The sequence below is a fragment of the Pipistrellus kuhlii genome, unplaced genomic scaffold, assembly GCF_014108245.1.
Source record: "Pipistrellus kuhlii isolate mPipKuh1 unplaced genomic scaffold, mPipKuh1.p scaffold_m20_p_29, whole genome shotgun sequence".
Classification (NCBI taxonomy): domain Eukaryota; kingdom Metazoa; phylum Chordata; class Mammalia; order Chiroptera; family Vespertilionidae; genus Pipistrellus; species Pipistrellus kuhlii.
Window position 1 is genome coordinate 6,829,875 of NW_023425528.1, and position 21,974 is coordinate 6,851,848.

The 21,974-nt window shown below is 36.2% G+C and overlaps 1 protein-coding gene across 6 annotated transcripts in view; it reads left to right on the plus strand.

Annotated features, from left to right (window-relative positions):
* Positions 1-20,817, plus strand: part of ACSL4 (acyl-CoA synthetase long chain family member 4) — an 89,886-nt gene extending 69,069 nt beyond the window's left edge. For all 6 annotated transcript variants that reach the window (XM_036454417.2, XM_045587402.1, XM_036454419.2 and 3 more), the window contains 7 exons: positions 3,389-3,528; positions 4,552-4,724; positions 6,876-6,950; positions 9,798-9,989; positions 11,869-11,983; positions 13,138-13,295; positions 17,996-20,817. In XM_036454417.2, coding sequence (XP_036310310.1) covers positions 3,389-3,528; positions 4,552-4,724; positions 6,876-6,950; positions 9,798-9,989; positions 11,869-11,983; positions 13,138-13,295; positions 17,996-18,153 — 1,011 coding nt within the window. In that variant the 3' untranslated portion in view covers positions 18,154-20,817. The remainder of the gene's footprint in view (positions 1-3,388; positions 3,529-4,551; positions 4,725-6,875; positions 6,951-9,797; positions 9,990-11,868; positions 11,984-13,137; positions 13,296-17,995) is intronic.
* The last annotated feature ends 1,157 nt before the right edge of the window (positions 20,818-21,974 follow it).

Genomic DNA, 21,974 nt, shown 5'->3' on the forward strand with positions numbered 1-21,974 from the left:
CTTCCCCAAACCTTTTTGGTTCCCTTAGCTCCTCATACTCATCTATAAATAGGCTTTTAAAAACATTTTTATTGAGAATTATTTTTGGTAGGTTTTACTAGTATTTTCTGTTCTTTTCTTGAGTCAACCTAAAAGATCCACTTAATATTGTAATATTCACATTGTGAGAATTCAGAGGAAACCACTACTTCTTATAAGCACTGCCTCAATTGAACATCATGTAATTAGGTTGAGGTAAAAAGGTGACTTAATGTGCTAATAATAAATCCTGATAATTTGTTGTAGTTGTGTATGTTCATTACACATTGAGGTCTTTCTGTGCCTGTGATTAGTATCTAGTATTGAAAGCAGCAGTACAAGTGGTTCTCACACATCTGTCTCCTCCTACATGGTATTTTAACCTCAACATCCCATACACTTTTTTAAAACCCTCACACAAGGATAGGGTTTTTTTATTTTATTTTTATTTTGTGTGTGTGTGTGTGTGTGTGTGTGTGTGTGTATGTGTGTGTGTGTTTCATGATATTTAGACAGAGAGGAAGAGAGAGAGAGAGAGAGAGAGAGAGAGAGAGAGAGAGAGAGAGAGAGAGAGAGAGAGAGAGGAAGGGAGGGGAAGAGAAGAGAGAAACATCAATCTGTTGCCTCCCATACATGCCCTCTATCAGGGATCACACACACAACCTTTTGGTGTCCCAGATGACTCTCCAACCAACTGAGCCACCCAGCCAGGCCATCCTATATACTTTTATAGGATGATACAGCCCTTTTAGAGAACTTTTGGTATTTCTCAATCACAGATCTAGACAAATATTTTAGTTATACAATAGTGACTCCTTTTGTGGAAGTGGAGAAAATAACATTGTACCACGTTTGAATGCCACAGGAGCCTCCCCACCCTCCAGTTTCACTGAGATATAATTGACATAGTGCACTAATTCATGCATCATTGGGGTGCCTCCACCTGGCCTGTGGGATCAGGCCAAAAGTAGCTCTCCAACATCCCCTGAAGGGTTCCCGATTGCAAGAGGGCTCTGGCCAAGCTGAAGGACCCCACCAATGCACAGTTGGGGCCAGGAAGGGATGTGGGAGGTTGGCCAACTAGGGAGGGACTATAGGAGGGCTCCAGGGTGTGTCCGGCCAGTCTCGCTCAATCCTGATTGGCTGGACCTCAGCAGCAAGCTAACCTACTGGTCAAAGCTCTGCTTCCTGGTGGTCAGTGCATGTCATAAGGACTGGTTGACCAGTCAACTCTCTGCCCCCTGGTGGCCAGTGCATGTAATTGTGAGCATTTGAGTTGCTTTAGCATATCATACTTAGCATATCATACTTAGCATATTATACTTTGGTTGGTTGAACAGCTGACTAGACACTTAGTGTATTAGGCTTTTATTATAGAGGATGTGAATTTAACATGCACAATATGATGATTTGTATATATTTTGAGGTGATTACCACAATAAGATTAATTAACACATCACTTCACAGTTAACCATTTGTGTGTGTGTGTATGTTGTTAGAACATTTAAGATTTACCCTCAGGCCACTGTCAAGTATGCAATACAGTCTTGTTAACTATAGTCAGAGTGCTGTACATTAGATTCCCAGAACTTACTCATCTTCTAATTGGAAGTTTGCACCCTTTTATCAGCATCTTCCCATTTACACCAACTCCCAGCTCCTGGCAACCACCAATCTATTCTCTGTTGCTGTATGTTTTGCTTTGTTAGATTTCACATGTAAGTGATATTATGCAGTATTTGTATTTGTCTTATTTCACTCAGAGTAATAACAAGGGATGTTTGGATGGTTCTACTGTCATCATTGGTGAACAGCTTTTTATCTTTGTCCCCTCTTAAAGAGCCATTCATAAAGTTATATAGCACAACTGAATTTACAACAATTGCTACTTTCACTATTTAAAACTAGGTATTTATAAATAGGTATGCTTTATCTAATAATTATGTTAATTTGTGCTAAGTAATTTCAAGAAAACATCATTTAGTAATAGTCTGGGCTTTTTGTTTGTTTTTTATTTTGTATACTAGAGGCCCAGTGCATGAAAGACATGCACAGGGGTCCCTCAGCTCAACCTTGGAAAACTGTAAAAGCTCTATGACATCCTCTACAATCCAGGAGCTCTCAGGGGATGTCCTACTGATGGCTCAGACCCACTCCCATGTTTCTCTGCTCTCTGCAGGGCCTGGGGATTTCACTACATGCCCTGCTGTCTGCTCTCTGCCTGCTGCCATGTGAGGGAAACCCCAATGCCTTGCAGTGTGCTCTGTCTGCAGTGCCTGGGGGTATTCCTGCCACCACCAGGCCTTGGGGCTTTGCTGACATTGACACACTAAGGAAGCCCCTATTCCCTGTTGTCCTGGCTCTGTCTGCAGGGCCTGGGGGTATTCCTGCCACCACCTTACTAACGAAGCCCCCAAGCCGTGCTGTCCGGGCGGGCTCTGTCTGCCGTGTCTGGGGGCAGATCCAGCTTTGCCACTTGGTCCATGTGAACCCCCAAGGGGCTGAGGGGCCCAGATGCTGCAGCACCAGTGGAGCAGGAAGGCTGGATCCGCCCCCTCCTGTGGAGGATCCAGCCTCACCGCTTGGTTACCTCAAGCCTGTCTGGGCTTTGTCTGCCCAAAACTTGTTCCGCGAGGGGCTAAGGTGCCCAGATGCTGCAGTACCGATGGAGCAGGAAGGCTGGATCCACCCCCTTGGGTGGACAGGCCCAGACACTCCAGCAGTAGGACTGAGGGGACTGGGCGCCGCCATCTTATGGCTATGGGGCCACCGTTTTTGTCGTGGAGTGATGGTTAATTTGAATATTACTCTTTTATTAGATAGGATATTAGCACGGGAGTTATATTATCTGAAACCTAGTCCTATTTTTAATTTTAAAAGGCACTGTGAGCATGAGTCCTGTTCCTTTTTGTTGTCTGAGCTTCTATTAAAATGGAATAGTAATGCCTAAATTACAGGGACACAATTTTAAGAAACTGTAAAAGCTCTATGACATACTGTAAGATTTACAAGGTAGTAGTAATAAAGAAAAAATAGGATTACAGTCAACATAGTTCTGTGTTTGGGCACTATTTGAAAATAAGTGAATATATTTGAAAGAGCAGAATTTTGAAAAATTACCTTTATGTGAAAGATGAATATTTTAATCTAATTATCTTTTTTTTAATTTAGTGTATAGAACTGAAGAGATCCCTATACTTGACCTTAGTTTTTTGAAATAGTAGACAAGTCAGTGAAATTAATTATGTAATAAAGTAAATATACTAAAGACATTTACATAAGATATTATAAATAAGGTATATTCAACTAAAGACTATCTCGTTGTTCATGTAATTTTTTCAGATTATTGAATATTTTGCTTACCTTATAGGAAATCATGGATCGAATTTATAAGAATGTTATGAGCAAAGTCCAAGAGATGAATTATTTTCAGAAAACCCTGTTCAAGATAGGGTATGATTATAAATTGGAACAGATAAAAAAGGGATATGATGCACCACTTTGTAATCTGTAAGTATATTTAAAAGCTGTATTTTGAGTCTTTAGATCTTTTTGTGTTTTTACATCTAGAAGATAAATAAGTAAATGGCAACTTAATTTAATTTGAGCATCCCACCACCATGATAATAAGGTTGAATTTTTAAAATTTACTTTTAAGTCACATTGCTGATACACCACGCAGAGGACCCTGAACAGTGATCTTGGCAACTTAACAATTTTTAATTGAGTAAATATATATAATTATAAAACTTGGTCTTATGAAGAAAAACTAGAATAAACTTTTGAATCAAGACATTTGAGTTTAAAAACACTGACTTTCCTAGCTTAATGATTTTCAAGATTTATTCTGCATGAAGGTTTCTGATTTATTGTTTTCATAAAATAGGGTAGTAAGTATATAAATATAACTATTTTAAATGCAATGTTGGGGCATGGAGATGGGAAAATATTTTTCATTGGAAGGGAGATAAGATAGATGAATAAATGTTCCAAAGATAACTTAAAGTATTTTTCCTTTGACATCATAATTTTATTTCATTTACTGTGCATCAAAGCAATTTTCCAACACTGCACTTAAAAATTTTTAAGAGTCTATGTGGCATTTTTCTTTTCTTTTCTTCTTCTTCTTCTTCTTTTTTTAATCCTCAGCTGAAGATATTTTTCCATTGATTTTTAGAGAGAGTGGAAGGGAAGGGGAGAGACAGAGAAACATTGATGTGAGAGAGATGCATTGATTGGTTGCCTCTTGCATACACCCTGATCAGGCTGGAGTCTGCCCTTAACCAAAATTGAACGTAGGACCCTTCAGTCAGTGGGCTGATGCTCTATTTTCTGAGCCAAACTGGCTAGAGCAATGTGGCATTTTTTCAAGGTGTTGCTCTTTATTGCTTTGTTTTCCTCTCATCACCATGGTTTTGAAATTTAGATGTCTCAACCAAAGTTGAGAAATCTTTCCCAGAGCTTATTAATTAGCATGTCATCAACAATAATGTATACATGCACTTCAATAATTCATTCCTCCTTTTTATTAAGGATACTATTTAAAAAGGTGAAGGCTCTGCTAGGAGGGAATGTCCGTATGATGCTATCTGGTGGAGCACCATTGTCACCTCAGACACACCGATTCATGAATGTCTGCTTCTGTTGCCCAGTTGGTCAGGGTTATGGATTGACAGAATCATGTGGTGCTGGCACAGTTACTGAAGGTAAGCATTTTTAACGTGGCAGTTCTATATTAGTCACTGATCATAAAGCCCATTTGCACTACCTTTGTAAACCTTGATCATATTATACTTTGTTAATAATATCAGGATTCAGTGCAAATTTACATAGTTTTACTTTTAGAAACTTTTAGTTCAGTATCATCTGTACCCTTATTTTTAAGCCTTGTAAATATATATTTTTAAAATACATTTTATTGATTTTTACATAGAGGAAGGGAGAGGGACAGAGAACTAGTAACATCGATGAGAGAGAAACATCAATCAGCTGCCTCCTGCACACCCACCACTGGGGATGTGCTTGCAACCAAGGCACATGCCCCTGACCAGAATTGAACCTGGGACCCTTGAGTCTGCAGGACGACGCTCTATCCATCGAGTCAAACCGGTCAGGGCATAAATATGTATCTTATGCCACATTATCAGTCCTCAAAATTCTGTCTTCATGGTCCTATGACCTTTTCTTTCTCTTCTTTAGAGAACTGCACTCTTGGAATAAAGGATCACTTTTTTTTTTTTTGCTCCCTCTCAAATCTGTATTCCTGCCCTGATTTCTTGTTTGTTTTTTCTTCTGTTATGTTCAACACTCTATAGCAGTTTTCTCAACTTAGACCCTTGAAAATTTGAACCAAATAATTACTTATTGTTGGGGGTTCTCCCATGAATTGTAGGATGTTTAATGGCTAGTTAGTAGTAGTAACTTACTCCCCCCTGTTGTGACAATGAAATATCTCCAAACATTGCCAAATATCTTCTGAGGAGCAGAATCACCCCAAGTTGTGAAACAATGGACATAGTAATGTTTGTGGATTATCTCAGTTTAGCTTTCAACTTATTGTGTCCAAAAATGGTTACAGTGTCCAAATGCCATTATCCCAAACTCTGTGACAGTCATGTTCCCATTCTTAAAACCATTCAAGCTTTGAAATCCTCTGATTACTTTTCATATATTTAAATTTGATCATTTCTTCCCATTTATTTACTGGATCCCCTACATGCCACCTTTAGCATCCAATTTTTTATTACTTTATACTGCTCTTAGGTAACATCCTTTCAATGGCTGTGTCAGACTGTAATATATGTATAACTTCCGATTCATCCTGCATACTTCACTCAGAATTATCCACCTCAAACACTGCTTTACACCTAGTGAGCTTAGCTTTCAATACCTCTTTAATCTGACACCATTGTACCTACCCTTTATTATTTTGCATTTCCGCCCACATGTATACATACCTGGCTCTTCTCTCCAGACAAGCCAATCTTCTCACCATTTCTCATGCATGCCTTATTGGCCCCACTTCTCTGCATTTTATGTTCCCTTTTCTTGGACTACTCTTTTTTAAAAAGCTGGCCACAGCCAACTTCTAGTGTGCAACTCTTCAATTAAGGCTTCCGCAACTATTTCATTTTACATAGACCTATCCAGTCTCTAAGACACTGTTGTGATCAACATCAGTACTATGTGGTTTAGTATTTCAATGTGCTCTAAATTGTTTCACATACATTTTTCCCAGGCAGTTTGTTGGTAAGCTCATTGGGGGCAGGGTTGTCTTATCCTTATTTGTCCTCACAATATTTAATATATTGCTAAGTATATAGTAGGCTGTCAATAAATATTTGATATTGCTAGTAATAATCACAAATTACAAAAGGATAATATCATCATCATCATCATCTTTGATAATAGCAGTTAACATTTATTGAATAATTTATTTTTGCCCACATATAATCTCATTTAATCCTCACACATGTTTCTATCTGAAATAAATGAGGAAATGGGGACTTAGGTTAAATAACTTGTCTAACTTCACAGCCAATCAATGAATGGTAGAAAAGAAATTCCAATCAAAATTTGTCTTATCAGAATCCACATAGATAATAGTAGAGCCAACTTTCCTCCTTTAACAGATTTTTGTAACTAAAATCTGAAAATGATGTAACAATATCGGAATTGATTGCACTATTGAAAAGAAGTTGGCATATTGAAAAATGATCCCAGTTGGTAGTCCTCTCAATATGTTCTCTTCTTTTGTCATCTTTCAGAATCTGGCTCTAGCTCTAATGTTCCTGTTATCACATTGGTGTGAGTCTGAACTGTGGTATACTAATATTTTTGTTGCTTTCTCTTCATAGTTACTGATTATACTACTGGCAGAGTTGGAGCCCCTCTTATTTGCTGTGAAATTAAGCTAAAAGACTGGCAGGAAGGTAAGAATTTTATAAGTGCTAGTGATTGTAATTATGCTGCAAACCACTGTGAGCTTAATGACTTCCATTTCTTTAAAGTGTTAGGTAGTCTGTTGTTGCTTATTCCCTATGCTTTCTTTTTTCTCAGTAACATCTGTAGTTTGCCAAGAGGAAAAGAAAATCTCTCAAATCTAGCCATGATAATTTTAGAAATACTTGATGGTAAAGCGGAAGAATTCTTAGTGGGACAGTCCTGGGTTAGGGGAAGATGTGTATCATTTTCAGAAGATTGAGTGACTAATCACACACAAGCACACACACGTGCGCACACAACTTCTCAGGTCCTCATCTCAGCAAACATTTTCATAGTTGAGACTCAATAGTCCAGCTATTTGTATAGTAGTTGAATTTTTGTATGTAACTGCAAAGGCAAGCACACTTAGAGGAAACCTGCACTTACAGACATTTGTGATAATCCTTTTTACAAATCAGTTGACAACAAAAAGAAAACACGTTGTGTCTTCCTATGATGAAATTGTAAAAAAAATTAAAATTAAAATTAAATATATACCTAAACTGCAAAATTAAAAAATAATGAACAACCTAGCCTTGCCAGATAAAAGAAGAAGAATTAAAAAGTTTAGGATTTTAAAAGAGAATATATAGTTTGGGATGGAGCCACAAATTGAGAATGTAAAGGATCAGTTACTTTAGAGGACATCTCTTAAGCTGTTCAAACCCAAGAAAATGAATAGGCTTTATCTGCCATAAATTTAAAGTTTCTAACAGAGTTTCTCCTATGTGGCTTTCTTATTATGTGCATTATTTTTGGTGCTTTACAAGCAAATAACCATTTTTTTAAAAATACCATATTGAAGAGCCAATTTCATTCCCAAGCATTTTACATCATGGGAATAAGTCCCTTCTCCCATGATAATATCCGTCCAATTTTTGAATGAAAATCTGAAGAAAATACAGATAGCATAGGGTGGGCAAAAGTAGGTTTACAATTGTAATACAAATCATCTACCTAATAAAAGAGTAACTTGGTAATTGATTGTACCTTTGTGACACCCACCAGCCAATCAGGAGTAAGTATGCAAATCAACCCAAAAAAGATGGTGGGTTAATTTGAATACACAGGTGCTGAGTTGCCGGGGACAGGGCAGGATGCTTGCATCGTCGCCATGGCGATGACAGGTGTTCTGCACCACCCCAGCCACTCAGGCCTTCTGGGCAGTGTGGGTAGGCAGAAAGGTGGCTCTGGGTCGGAGTGGAAAGGCTGCTGAGACCAGAGTGAAGACGGTGCCAGCAGCCAGTGGATTGAAGGCCCATTCTTGCATGAATCTTCATTCAATAGTATAATAATAAACTCTTTCTCATACTCAGAACTTTAAACCTACTGTATGTATTGAGCACCAGCTTCAAAGTCATTTTATGAGATGGGTTATTCATTAGACATTAGACAGTGTAATCAGAGAAACAAAGTATATAGTAAAACTCAATAAGGAGAATTTTGCCTTTAATTTTTATTTTCTGATTTCTTGGAATTATGCTGCAATGTCAGTTTTGGGGAGTGGGTCCATTTTTGAATATGTATTTGGAGTTTTCCTTTCTATGAAGGAAACTTTTTTATATAATAGGCATGATCTTAATGCCTATTAAGATCATACATACAATGGGTTTGGTCTTCTTGAAATATTGAATAATTTTCTATTTAGCTGCAGGGAATACTGCTTTTAATCCTCTTATGACATAAAATCTAATTAGCATGTCAGTTTATAAATTCAGATTTTTGTATATTTTTCTTAAAGTAAGCCCTATTTAGTCATAAATAGGTAATGAATAATGATTAACTATTTTAATGGTTATTGGTCAATTAATTTGGTGTTTTAATTTTTAAAGTCATGACTGGTCATGGGCAAAATTAAGAAAATAAAATTTTGCCCTGGCTGGTTTAGCTAAGTGGCTAGAGCTTTGACCTGTGGCCTGAAGGGTCCCCGGTTGGATTCCAGTCAGGGGTACATGCCCAGGTTGCGGGCTTGATCCCCAGTGGGGGGCATGCAGGAGGCAGCCAATCAATGATTCTCTCTCATCCTTAATGTTTCTATCTCTCCCTCTCCTTTCCTCTCTGAAATCAATAAAAATATAATTTAAAAAATAAAATAAAATTTTATCTCCTGTTTCCTGTAGCCTCCCTTTCTCACTTAGTGCTATTGCCTTTGTAGGCATTTACTACCTGCTCCCTTTGATTAAAATCTCCTTTTGGAAAAATTCGAAATGCATTGCTATCTACAGATTATTAATTTACTTATAACAGCTTCTAGTGTTACCCTTCTTAGGAATAATTTTATCTTAACAAAGAGAGCTCTATGAACCCTAAATTTTAATGATATTCTAAGTATGAAATTTTATGGTCATTGGAACGTTTAGGGTGGGTGGTGGCTGGTGACTATCATTGACTCCTGAAATCAGTCACCCATTGTCGTCACATAAATCTGCATAAATACAAACTGATATTTCCAATAAAGTGATGTACAATTTGATCAGCAGGAAAATATTTTCAAAGGAGCTTTAAGAATTAATGCTAGATCAACCAAAGGACTTGTATGCATGCATATAAACCTAACCAATAGACACAGACACTGGGAGGATGAGGCATGAGGTGGTGGTGGGGATGCAATGTGGGGAATAATGACACACATGTAATACCTTATCAATAAAAAATAAAGAAAAAAAAAACAATGCTAGAAGAAGTCAATGGGGGGAAAGGGAGACATATAATACTTTCAACAATATAGATTTTAAAAAGTATTGCAAGTACATTTTGTTTTAGAACAATAACTATTTTGCTTTATTGACTTCCAGGCGGTTATACAATTCATGACAAGCCAAACCCCAGAGGTGAAATCGTAATTGGTGGACAGAATATCTCTATGGGATATTTTAAAAATGAAGAGAAGACGGCAGAGGATTATTCTGTGGATGAAAATGGCCAAAGGTGGTTTTGTACTGGTGATATTGGAGAATTCCATCCTGATGGATGTTTGCAGATTATCGGTCAGTATATTTCCTTGTTTGTAGTTTTCTTTAGGTTTTGCAACTTCAGCATATATGAAAGATAATATTGATCAAGTATTTGATAGGGTTGATGGTTCCATTGGTTTAAACTTTGGGAAAGTTATTTAACTTATGTCTGTGCTTCTCCATCTGTAAAATAGGGAAATTTTACAGATACAGTGTACTGACCTGGTATGGCTTTTGTTAGTATCTAAGTAAGTAGTAGCAATAGCAGCAGCAGCATTTGAGATGGGGAGGATGGGCAGGAAAATAACAGATGGGTAATAAGAAAACAAAAGTTGCTCAGAAGAGGTTTTTTGTTTCTGTTTTGTTTTTTATCATTGGAAAGTGGTTCTCTATAACCAACCTGTAACATATCCTATTCTATTAATTCCTCCCCCAAGAGGCATTCTGGACACAGTTTCCCTAGTCGCCACTTATATTGCTCTAACTAGCTCTGAACCTTTGTAAATTATAATGTCAATCCTCAACATTAATCTGTTCTTTTGAGAATGTCAGTTGATTTCACATTGTTCTTTTTGAGCCTACTAAAATAGACTTGTAAGTTTAGAAATCTATGCCAAATGACCATTATGCTATTCACTTAATTTATATTTTAAATATATTTTTATTGATTTTAGAGAGGAAGGGTGAGGGAGAGAAATGTAGGGGAGAGAGAAACATTGATAGGCTGCCTCCTGCATGTCCCCTACTGGGTATTGACCAGCAATCGGGGTATGTGCTCTGATCAGGAATCAAATCAGTGACCTTTTGGTTCATGTGTTGATGCTCAACTGCTGAGTCACACTGGCCAGATGCTATTGATTTTAATTAGGCAAAAATCAAATAAAAATTTGACTAGCTGATAAGGGTTCTGCTCAGGTCCTTTTAAAGCCATAAAAGTTCCTGTCATATTTCTAGTAATTCATTTAAATCTGTCTCTGGAACCTTATCTGACATGAGTATAGTTTTTAAAAATTTAGAGAAATCTGACTTTTTATCTAGAAGTTTGATCTGTTGGGGAAATTTCTAAGAAATATGGCTCAATCTAGAATCAATATACCCCCACCTTTTTCTTGATCCTTAATTACACTGGAATCAAATGTTTCTTTTGGCATGTAGAGTGGGTTCCCAGGGTATGGGTAGGCAAGTCAACACTCATATGAAGGTCATAATGCAAGCTGATGTTCATTCATGCTGTGTCAGCCTGTGCCAGACATCCTTAGAATGCTACAATTTTAACAAGATAATGTCACATAGGGAAATGGGTAATTAATATATATTGACCATGTTCTGTATGCCATATATCATACTGCATGCCTGTATTAGGTAAGTGTCATTATCCCTGATAAAATTGAGGATTGGGAAGGTCTACTGACATGCCCAGGATCATATAACTAGTAACTGGCAGAGTTACCATTCAAGTCTAATGATCCAAAGTCCTGTTCCTTCTATTAAACTTTGTTATAATGTTTAAGATTATAGGATATTAAAGCTTTCAATATAGAGTATAACATTTTAGCTAGTACTTCTTTTATTTTACCTAGGCAATTTCTTTTTTAAAAAAAATATATTTTTATTGATTTCATAAAAGGAGAGAGAGATACAGAAACATCAATGATGACAGAGAATCATTGGTTAGCTGCCTCCTCTATGTCCCCCAGTGGGGATCAAGCCCATGAACTGGGCATGTGCCCTTGACTGGAATCGAATCCAGGACCCTTCAGCCCATAGACTGATGCTCTAGCCACTGAGCCAAACAGGCTAGGGAAATTTAGGCATTTTCTAAAGATTAAGCAATGAGATTAAAAGAAGAATCATAATTGTATAGACCTTAATAAAATGGACTATGGATAACAACATTCTTCATGACTTACAGATCGTAAGAAAGATCTGGTGAAGTTACAAGCAGGAGAATATGTTTCTCTCGGGAAAGTGGAAGCTGCATTAAAAAACTGTCCACTTATTGACAACATCTGTGCTTTTGCCAAAAGGTAATTGTAAAAGTTATGTTTGTTTCATATACTTACAGTAAAAGGGTAATTGTATAAAGTTTTATTATGTATAATAATAATGAGGGACACTTGAAACTTTCATCAGAGTTGGGAAATGTTATATATTTCTGAATGTTCTTGAATTCAAGATTATTTGAGATAATTCAGACATTTTAGCTATTAATTAAACCCCTACTATGTCTTGCAAAATACTATGCCACAAAACTCATTTAAGTTTCATAATAACTGAAACTTAGCATAAGTGTGTATCCATTTACCAACCTCTCCCTATTTCTTCCAAACCTGGCCCTTGGCAACCACTTTTCTACTCTCTGTTTCTATGAATTTGACAATATATATATATAAAGATTCCACATAGCAGAATAATATTTTATTGTTTGTGTATGTATGTACATATACATATATACATATATATAGTGTCACATTTTTATCCGTTCTTCTATTGATAGATACCTGATTGTTTCTATATTTTGGCTATTATGACTAATGCTGCAATGGACATGGGAACATGGGAATACAGATATATCTTCGATACCCTGTTTTCATTTCCTTTGGATTTATACTGAGAAGTCAAATTGCTGGTTCATATGGTAGTTCTGTATTTAAATTTTTGAGGGACCTTCATACTTTTTTCCATAGTAGCTGAACCAATTTACATTCCAACCAACAGTGTATGACGGTTCCCTTTTCTCCACATCCTAGTCGGCACTTATCTCTTGTCTTATGGTTTGTTTGTTTTTTAATTACTCTCTTGTCTTTTTTTTATAATAGCCATTTTAACAGTTATGAAGTAATATCTCATTGTAGTTTTGATTTGCATTTCTTTCTCTGATGATTAGTGATATTGAATAACGTTTAATTTCCCAAAGACTGTCCTTTACCCATTGAGTGATCATGGAACCCTTGTTGATCATTCTACCATATATATAATACACGGGTTTATCTCTGGGCTCTATTCTGTTCCATCAGTTTATATTGTCTGTCTTTATGCCAGTACTATTGGCTCTATTCATAATGAAACTAACAAAAAGAAATATGCATTTGAAATTATATTGTAATGTATTATTTCATTGAAAATGTTACTTGTTCTCAGTGTTTTAATTTCTATTTTGTTTTATATTATTTATTTTTAGTGACCAGTCCTATGTGATTAGTTTTGTGGTTCCTAATCAGAAAAGGTTGACACTTTTGGCACAACAGAAGGGAGTGGAAGGCACTTGGGTTGATATCTGCAATAACCCTGCTATGGAAGCTGAAATACTGAAAGAAATTAGAGAAGCTGCAAATGCCAGTAAGTAAGAAATTGCTTGACTTAAAGTCATTTAATGGTGTTTTGAATAGGTTCTTCAAGATGCCTGTTTATTTTGTTTTTATAATAAAATACATGGGTTTAGAAAACTGTTCCTTAAATATGTGTAATGAATTTCCAAGTTGGAAGGATTCTGGAACATTATATAGTAGAATAAGCTATCTAGATATTTATTTCATGTTGCAACCTCTTTGCTAAGTGGTCATCTACTCTGTGTTTGGAATGGTCTATCTGTGTTCTGGATAGTTCATAATGATGTGTCCTTGTGTGGATCTTTTATTACGTATCATTGTGTATCCTACTTGTTGTGGGCACTTTGAATCTACAGGTCTCTGCCCTTTTGTTCTGGGAAATATCTGTGTATCATGTTTTGTTTGCTCTTTCAGTTTTTCCCTCCAAATTCTCTGTGTTTTTAGGGACTATTTTTATACGGAGATTGGACCCCCTGCTTTAATTTTCTTCTTTTTTCTTTTGTTTTCTACATCAATTTTGTTTATATTCTGGCACTGTCCTTAACTTTATCATCTTCTGTCTTTTGAATTTCCAGTGTCAGAATTTTATTTTCTAGAACTCTTTCCTGCTTTCTCAGTGTTCTTTCAATAGCATCCTGTTGTTCTTTCATATATGTAGTAATGTGTCCTCTCGTATTATTCTGAGGATATTAAAGGGATTCTTTTTATGAAGTTATCTTTTGTTATCTTATTATCTGTTTCCTCCAGGTTTCACTGTCTGTTTACTTTGATCATGGCCTCTCATATATCTGCTGACTCTTGTCTGTCCATTCACATTTGAAAATCTGTTTGTAAATTTTACTGCGCTCGCTTAAAAGTTATTCAAATGTTAGTATCTTGAGTCATTGATCAATTTCTCCAAAGATTACTTCTTCAGTCTCTTGCCTGGGGGTTGTTAGCCTATCAATACTCTGGTAGCCAAATAGAGAAAACTGGAAGAAAGCTGGGAGTGGAGTGAGTGAGTGAGTCTTAACTTCATTGAAATCTTCTGTTTCCAGCTGTATTCCCTCTCCCTATTGTCCTTGAGTTCGGAGTCTCTAGTTCAGTTTTTCCAAAAAGTAAACCTGTCTCCATCTTGGTTGGGAAATAGCAGAATGAAGGAGCACTGTCCTGTGAACAGTATACTGCTCATCTCTGTCTTCAGAGACACCATCTCAGGAGATTGGTTTGCTTCTTACAGGCTTCTTGTTGGCATTTCTCTTGGCTCCCAAACAGTGATTGCTAGTACATTGCTTTTGGTCTTCTAAAATGTCATTGAACTTTCTCTCCCAGTGCTCACTTTATTTCATTTCAGATTATTTTTTCCTGTGGTTAATGCCTTCTTAGTTTTAAACTGTTTAAGTTATTTCATAGGGGAGCAGAGATTAAATATATTTGTCACCTTCATTTTTAATTGGATGCTGTTAACTTTGTTGTAACCTGTTGCTTTTCTCTTAAAAAAATAAAACTATAATTTTTCTGGTTATACAATAGGTTATCTGTATTCATTATATATATATTGGACAATATAGAAAAATATAAAGGAGGAAGTAAAAATCACTTGATATTAGTTACCTTTGGATGGTGACATTGAATTCTGGTATATAATCATCTATGAACATTATTGGTATTTTTATGTCAGTAGATATAGAATTACATTATAAATTTTAATAACTAAATAGTATTCAAGTATAAGTGTATCCACTTAAGTTCCTGTTATTGGACTTTTAGGATGAGTTCTTTTTTCCTCAGACTATGTACAAATATAACACATATCTTGTATACTCAGTTATTTTCTTATGTAATGATTTTCTTAGTAAGAATCTCTAAAAATGGATTTTTTGAGTCAAAGAAAATATATTTGAAAGGCTTTTTCTATGTTGCCAAATAACTTCTTTTCCCAGAAAAACTGAACTAGTTTATACCCTTGTCATAGATGCACAAGCACCAGTATTTTCCTAACCACACTACTATTTATTTTTAAATTAACTACTTAGGTTCCATATAGGTAGTAATGTTAGCTAGAAAGTTGAAGTTGAAAAACTGTATTTCCTTAAGAAAAACATTCTTATAGTTAACTCTGGGCACTATAAATTTATTTAAATAACAGTTGCCTATTATAACCATAAAGACAGTGAATTAATGTTTCTTTTTCTTTTTTTAAAATATATTTTTTATTGATTTTCTACAGAGAGGAAGAGAGAGGGATAGAGAGTTAGAAACATCGATGAGAGAGAATCATCTATCAGCTGCCTCTTGCACACCCCCTACTGGGGATGTACCCGCAACCAAGGTACATGCCCTTGACCAGAATCGAACTTGGGACCTTTCAGTCCGCAGGCCGATGCTCTATCCACTGAGCCAAACCGGTTTCAGCATAATGTTGCTTTTTCTTAATGATAGTTTTATTAATTATGGCATTAGTGATATAGCACACTTTTAATATCACCATGCTACCAGAGTTTTTATTTATATAAATCCTGGTTTTCCCCCTTCAAATGTAGCATTTCAAAAAGTATTTCAGTCTATAAGCTATTAGTCACTCTCTGAATGTACTCATGGAGTAGAATGTGATTTGAATAATTTGTCATTGCACACTTAACTGTGAAAAGCAATAATGGGGAAAATTAAGCTGTATTACAATCAGGTGGAGAATGGAATAAATTTCTAGGACTTGCTAGGTCCCCATAACATTTCTATGCTGGAATAAGGAATGAAATTGAACAACTCATATTTAGGTAATAAACTTAACATTAGCTGAAGGCATAAGCTTTTCTATGCCACAAAGATTTCCCGTCAACCTTTTGCTTGAAATTATAATTTCAAGACTTATACCAAAATGTATAATTTTGATTGAATCCATTTATATCTGTCTAAACTTATACATATTTCATAGCAGTCCTTTTCATTTTTTAAATATACTTGTGAGGTATACGTAGTATCATAAGAACACAAAGTATGGGATTGTTTTGAAGTGATTTTTCAACTACCAATGGGTAGAAAAAGTGCTCTTTATTCCCACCTGCTGGTCACATTTTATAGTGTTCTAGGTAATTCAGAGAAAAATGCCAATTGTAAGATCATTTTTGTTTTTTCTTTCCACTAAGCTTGCCTACTTATTGGCATTTTATTCTATTTATAGGAAACTGTGATTGCTCTTTGCTCCCTATAGTATGTGGTACTAGATAATGTTTATGAGTTCCCCAAACAAAACCTCTAATGCAGCCTTTTTTTTTTTTTTTAAAGCTTTGAACAGGATTTTAGTTAAATAAGATTAAATATAGGAACTTTTATATAAATGTGTTAAATTTGCTTTTGTGCAACTGAACTAATGTGCCTGCCTTGTCCCATTTTATCAGTATTTCTGGTTTAGAACCTGTGTGAGTAGGGACAATAATATGAAAGAAAAGGTTTTGGAGGCAAATCTATAGTTGATAATTTGTTTCCTTGAGATCCAAATGTGAACTTGGAAACAGATGGGCTTATTTCAGGCACTGCTATGTAACTGGGCTATAATATATTAACAGGATAGACATGGTTGATTTGAGCAAGTTTTTGTTCCTTTTCTACCTGTTTAGGCATTACTTTTAAAGTTGGTTCTAAGTAATTTGAATGATTATTTTTCTCTCATTTTTAATAAGAAACTAATTTAATCAATCTTTCATAAAACTCAGACTAGTATTAGAACAAAAACTTCCATGAATTTGAATTCTTTTGTACTTGTCACTGAAACCAAGTCATTTCTAAAGTCACCTAGGCTATTAGCAGTAGTTTTTAAAAATGCAGATGTTTAGTTTTTCAAAATTGGTGTTTTATTAAATAATTGCATATAAAATAAAGCTCATCTGTAGATTCATATTACTGTCAATGGGCCTTCAGAAGTTTAAGGATGAGCTTGTATTAATAAGTAATGACGAAATGTAATATATTGAATTTAAAATTATTAAATACTTTATTTATTGCTTCTGTGTCCTTATTTTCTTACATTTCTTTCAAGATGTTGAGTTGTCTCTCAAATAATAAATATGCTGTATTTTATACCAATGAAAAGTATGAAACTCACCATTCCCTTTTTGAATCTGATTTAAATGTTTAATAAATAAAGCTTATGAAGAACAGTAGTGTAGAGACTTAATTTTCTGTAGAATTAATTAATAAATATGGATATATTTATTGATGGCTGTCACGTAGCCCTGTGGATAGCAGTGAACAAAACAAATACCCTGCTTTTATAATAGGCGAGGCAAATATGTAATACTTCAGGTGGTAATTTTTTTAAAAAAGAAAACATTGTAAGAAGATATAGAGAGACAGAGACAAAGGAACTTCTGTTTTGTTTTGAGTGGCCAGGGAAGTCCTCTCTGAGGAAGGGCATTGAATGGGATGAAGTAAGGAAGTGAGCTGTGTATCTGTAACGGAGAAGACCATCCCAGACAGGGGATGGCAAGTAGACTCTGAAGAGGAAGGTTGTCTACATATATATTAGAATAAAAATTTCATACAACAAAACTATCTAACTGAAACAATTTATATCATATATACATTGAGGAACATGAAGCTAATAGTATCATTAACTAACTTACAATTAAATAAGTTTACCATCATCTAGGTAAATCCTACAAAATTCATGTTTTATTAATTGTTTCTCTCCCACTTCCCCACCCTCCTTCACCTGCCCCCTTCTCATTTCAGTGAAGTTGGAGCGTTTTGAAATTCCCATTAAGGTTTGCTTGAGCCCAGAACCATGGACCCCTGAAACTGGTTTGGTCACTGATGCTTTCAAACTGAAAAGGAAGGAACTGAAGAACCATTACCTCAAAGACATTGAGAGAATGTATGGGGGCAAATAAAATGCTGTTCTCTTTACAATTGTGCAGTAGGTGGCCTGGTGGTTTTTCAAACTTTTAAGCCTTTTTAAACTGTCTGTTAGAATGTGAAGTATATAATTTTAAAGACATGATAACAAAAAATTTTAAAAAGTGATTAAAATAATTGTTGAATCAACTTTAACTTAGTTTTACATAGTTGTAGTGAAGCTGAAATTGAAAAATTGCTTCCTTTTAGCTGTGTTACTAATTTTAGAGTAAATATTCTGTTTTTAAAAATTATCCTAAGATACTTGTTTTTATGAGAAAATTATTTAATGTTGAACAAAATTAATTGGAGTTGTAGTAGAATATAGTTTGATGAAATTTGCAGCTTCCAATGCCTATTATCTTCCTAGTTCAGAGGAAGCTTAAAATATTAAGCACGACAAAAAATATGTATTAACACTACTCAAAACAGAAGTACTACAGGCCTTTTAAATTCTCTTCCAACCATTTGTCCTGAAGGGGAAATTAAATCATAATATAACATAGAGAATCAACACCGGGCAAAACATTTTAGGATTCATAATTGTTGCATAGGTTAGAATATAATTATTATGTATTGTGAATAATTACAGTGCCTGAATTAAGAATAAAACAACATAAACTCACCAAAAATATCTAGTAATATATTTAAAGGGACTGTGTTTTTTTTTTTAACTTGGAGGTCTAAAATCAGTAACTGTAATTATTTAATGACTAAAGATTACTTAAGTACATTTGAAAAAATGGTGAAAAATTATCTTTCTCTGTTCAAAATAGAACACTGAGACTAAGAGTAAAATGATAGGAAGTTATTCAAATTTTAATAGGAAGCATTTTCTCTGTCAGAAAAGATGAAATCATAAGTGTTTATGGAGTTATCACCCTTGCACAGCACTAAACCTGGGAAAGGATTTAGACTCTGAATTTATCTTTGATAACAGGGACTGATTTTAAAATGTGCTCATATTAAATTACATATGTAATTTAAGGTGTGTTTGCAGTTCTGATTGTATTCTTGAGCAATAGTTTGTATTTCGAAAGCCTTTCATTTTGCTTTAATTTTAGCAAAGCGGGTTATGACTTCCCCAATATCTTGTTTGAATGTATGAATGATTAATTAACTTGGATGAGTTTGGGGAAGTTAAAGGGAAGAACACACTGTTACTACTTTTTTCCTGTTTGTGAGAAGAGTTTAGAAACTGGAAAATGCTGGATTCGGGAGAAGGGAAGTTACTCAATAAGGAGCTGATATTTATACAGTAACTTGGCATGTGGGCTTCTTTTTGAATCTTTAATTAAAATCAGGGATTATGTGTCCCTGATAGATATTCACTCTTGAACCCTTGAACCATAGTTACTATAAACAGCAAAAATTCTTAATACTGTTACTCTTTGCACTTTTTTCTTATCCATTTCATATATAGCTTATATTGCTTTGTACAGATGTGGGCCACCACTGCAACAAAATACATTCTTTTTGCTCTAAAATATTTATAAGGAGACTATTTAAGTGTTATGTATATGGTGGTAAAAAGGAAAAAAATCATCTGATGTTATTATTAGCAAGAAGGTTTTTGTAAAGATTTCTGTTCAGTGTTCTGCAGTGTAAAATTCAAGGCAAGTTCTCCCTGCAGTTATGTATATGTGAGTATTCTCATTCTTTCAAACTTGCCTTTGAGGAGTAATGAACCATTATTACCAAGTAGACTACTATTCAGCTTCTACTGTTCCTGACCCACTGTTGATTCTTTAGAGATGATTTCCTTAGACATTTTCAATATGTGACTTTTCCCCGAATTCGGAATGGTGATTTTAAATGTGCAAGTGCATGCATATTCAAATATTTGCACCCACACACACTTCCATCTCCCAAAAGCTAGACCACTGCCAACTAATCTGTTATGTAGGTCCTTTAGAAATACGTAATTAACACTTAGGTTGGGTGCTGCTAATTCTTTGCGAAAATCCAAATATTGTTAAGGGACCAGGGAGATGCCATTACCCCCTGATTTTTCACTAGGAAATATACATATTTATGTAAACAAATCTTTCCATATTCATAGTGACTTTTTAAGTAGTTGAGCCTAAAGATTTTGATCCTACATTTCTATACATGTTTAAATCATTTGCTATTATTACATGTTAGCCATTCAAATAAAGTGTACTTTAAAAATATACTACAGTTAATGTACATTTCTAAGTAAAACACTTGTGACCTTTGCTTTAATTTAATGAAAGTGTCTTGCCTCCTTGATATTTGTATTGATTTGTTTTTTTCTAGAGTGGAGATATAATTGTATGGCTTTTCAGAACAGAGACACAGGTGAATGATTTAAAAAGTCAGAAGTTAAGGAAAGTAATGTTTCTTTGGTCATAAAGACTGATTAAAAATCCTCATCTATATTTTCTTGATAGCATAGGACAAATGTTTTGAGGTTAGATGAAAACAGGTTAAGACTGTGTGGTATTTGGGATTTGGCGAGAAATATTTTAATTTTCAAATGTAGTTACAAATTAGAATGTACTCATATTTGTACTTTTTGTTTAAATGCACGATTGCAGGATTGTTACTTGGATTTTTGTGTTTATTCTTGATGAAAGCTGTTCTTGTTTTTAAGTTTGTACTCGAATCTCAAGAAATAAATTCACCCATGTTATCAAGTTAATTTGTGCTTAATTTTACACCAAGGTAAAATCTGCAAGTTTTAAGAATATTAGCCAAACTTTTATTTATTTATTTATTTATTTATTTACTTATTTATTTATTTATTATTTTTTTTAATCAATCTTTATTGTTCATATTGTTACAAAGTTTCCTCATTTCTTCCCCCCTCCACCAGGTTCCCACCCCACCTTCTACCCCCTCCCCATCCCCCATTGTCCTCATCCATAGGTGCAGTTTATGTTCAGTCTCTTCCTCCCTCCCTTCCCCTGATAGTAAATCCCTTTTCAGATAGTAAATCAGTTACTTAGCATTTTCTCATATCAATAATATCACCACATGCCCAATGATACATTTCACACAAAAGACATTTCCAAATAGGTCAACCAGCCTCATCCAGGCCCCACCCAAGGCACTCACAGATCAACACAGATCAACACCCCGGCCCTATACTAACTCAACACATCCAGATCTAAGCCTTCATCACTTGATTCAGCAGACCCTCAAGTTCCCACAAAAGTTTCCAGCCATGTCTGAGAGGCAGCCATGGGGCAGGGGCAGGCGAGGAGCGAGCTGTTCCGGGCATGGCTGCTCCGGGCCTGGGCTCTGTTGCTCTGGTTCGTTCCACAACCAGCTGCTCTGGGTCTGGTCACCGCCGCTCCCGACCTAGTTGCTCTGGACCTGGCTGCTGCTGCTCCGGGCCTGGCCGTACCAGACCCGGCCGCTCCGGGCCTGGCCGCTCCCAGCCTGGCAGCCACTGCTCTGGGCCTGGCCGCACCCGACCCGGCTGCTCCGGGCCTGGCCGCTCCCAGCCTGGCAGCCGCTGCTCCGGGCCTGGCCGCTCCCAGCCTGGCAGCCACTGCTCCGGGCCTGGCCGCACCAGACCTGGCTGCTCCGGGCCTGGCTGCTCCCAGCCTGGCAACCGCTGCTTTGGGCCTGGCCGCACCAGACCTGGCTGCTCCGGGCCTGGCCGCTCCCAGCCTGGCAGCTGCTGCTCCGGGCTTGGCCGCACCAGACCTGGCTGCTCCGGACCTAGCCACTCCCAGCCTGGCAGCCGCTGCTCCAGGCCTGGCCGCACCCGACCCGGCTGCTCCGGGCCTGGCCGCTCCCAGCCTGGCAGCCGCTGCTCCGGGCCTGGCCGCACCAGACCTGGCTG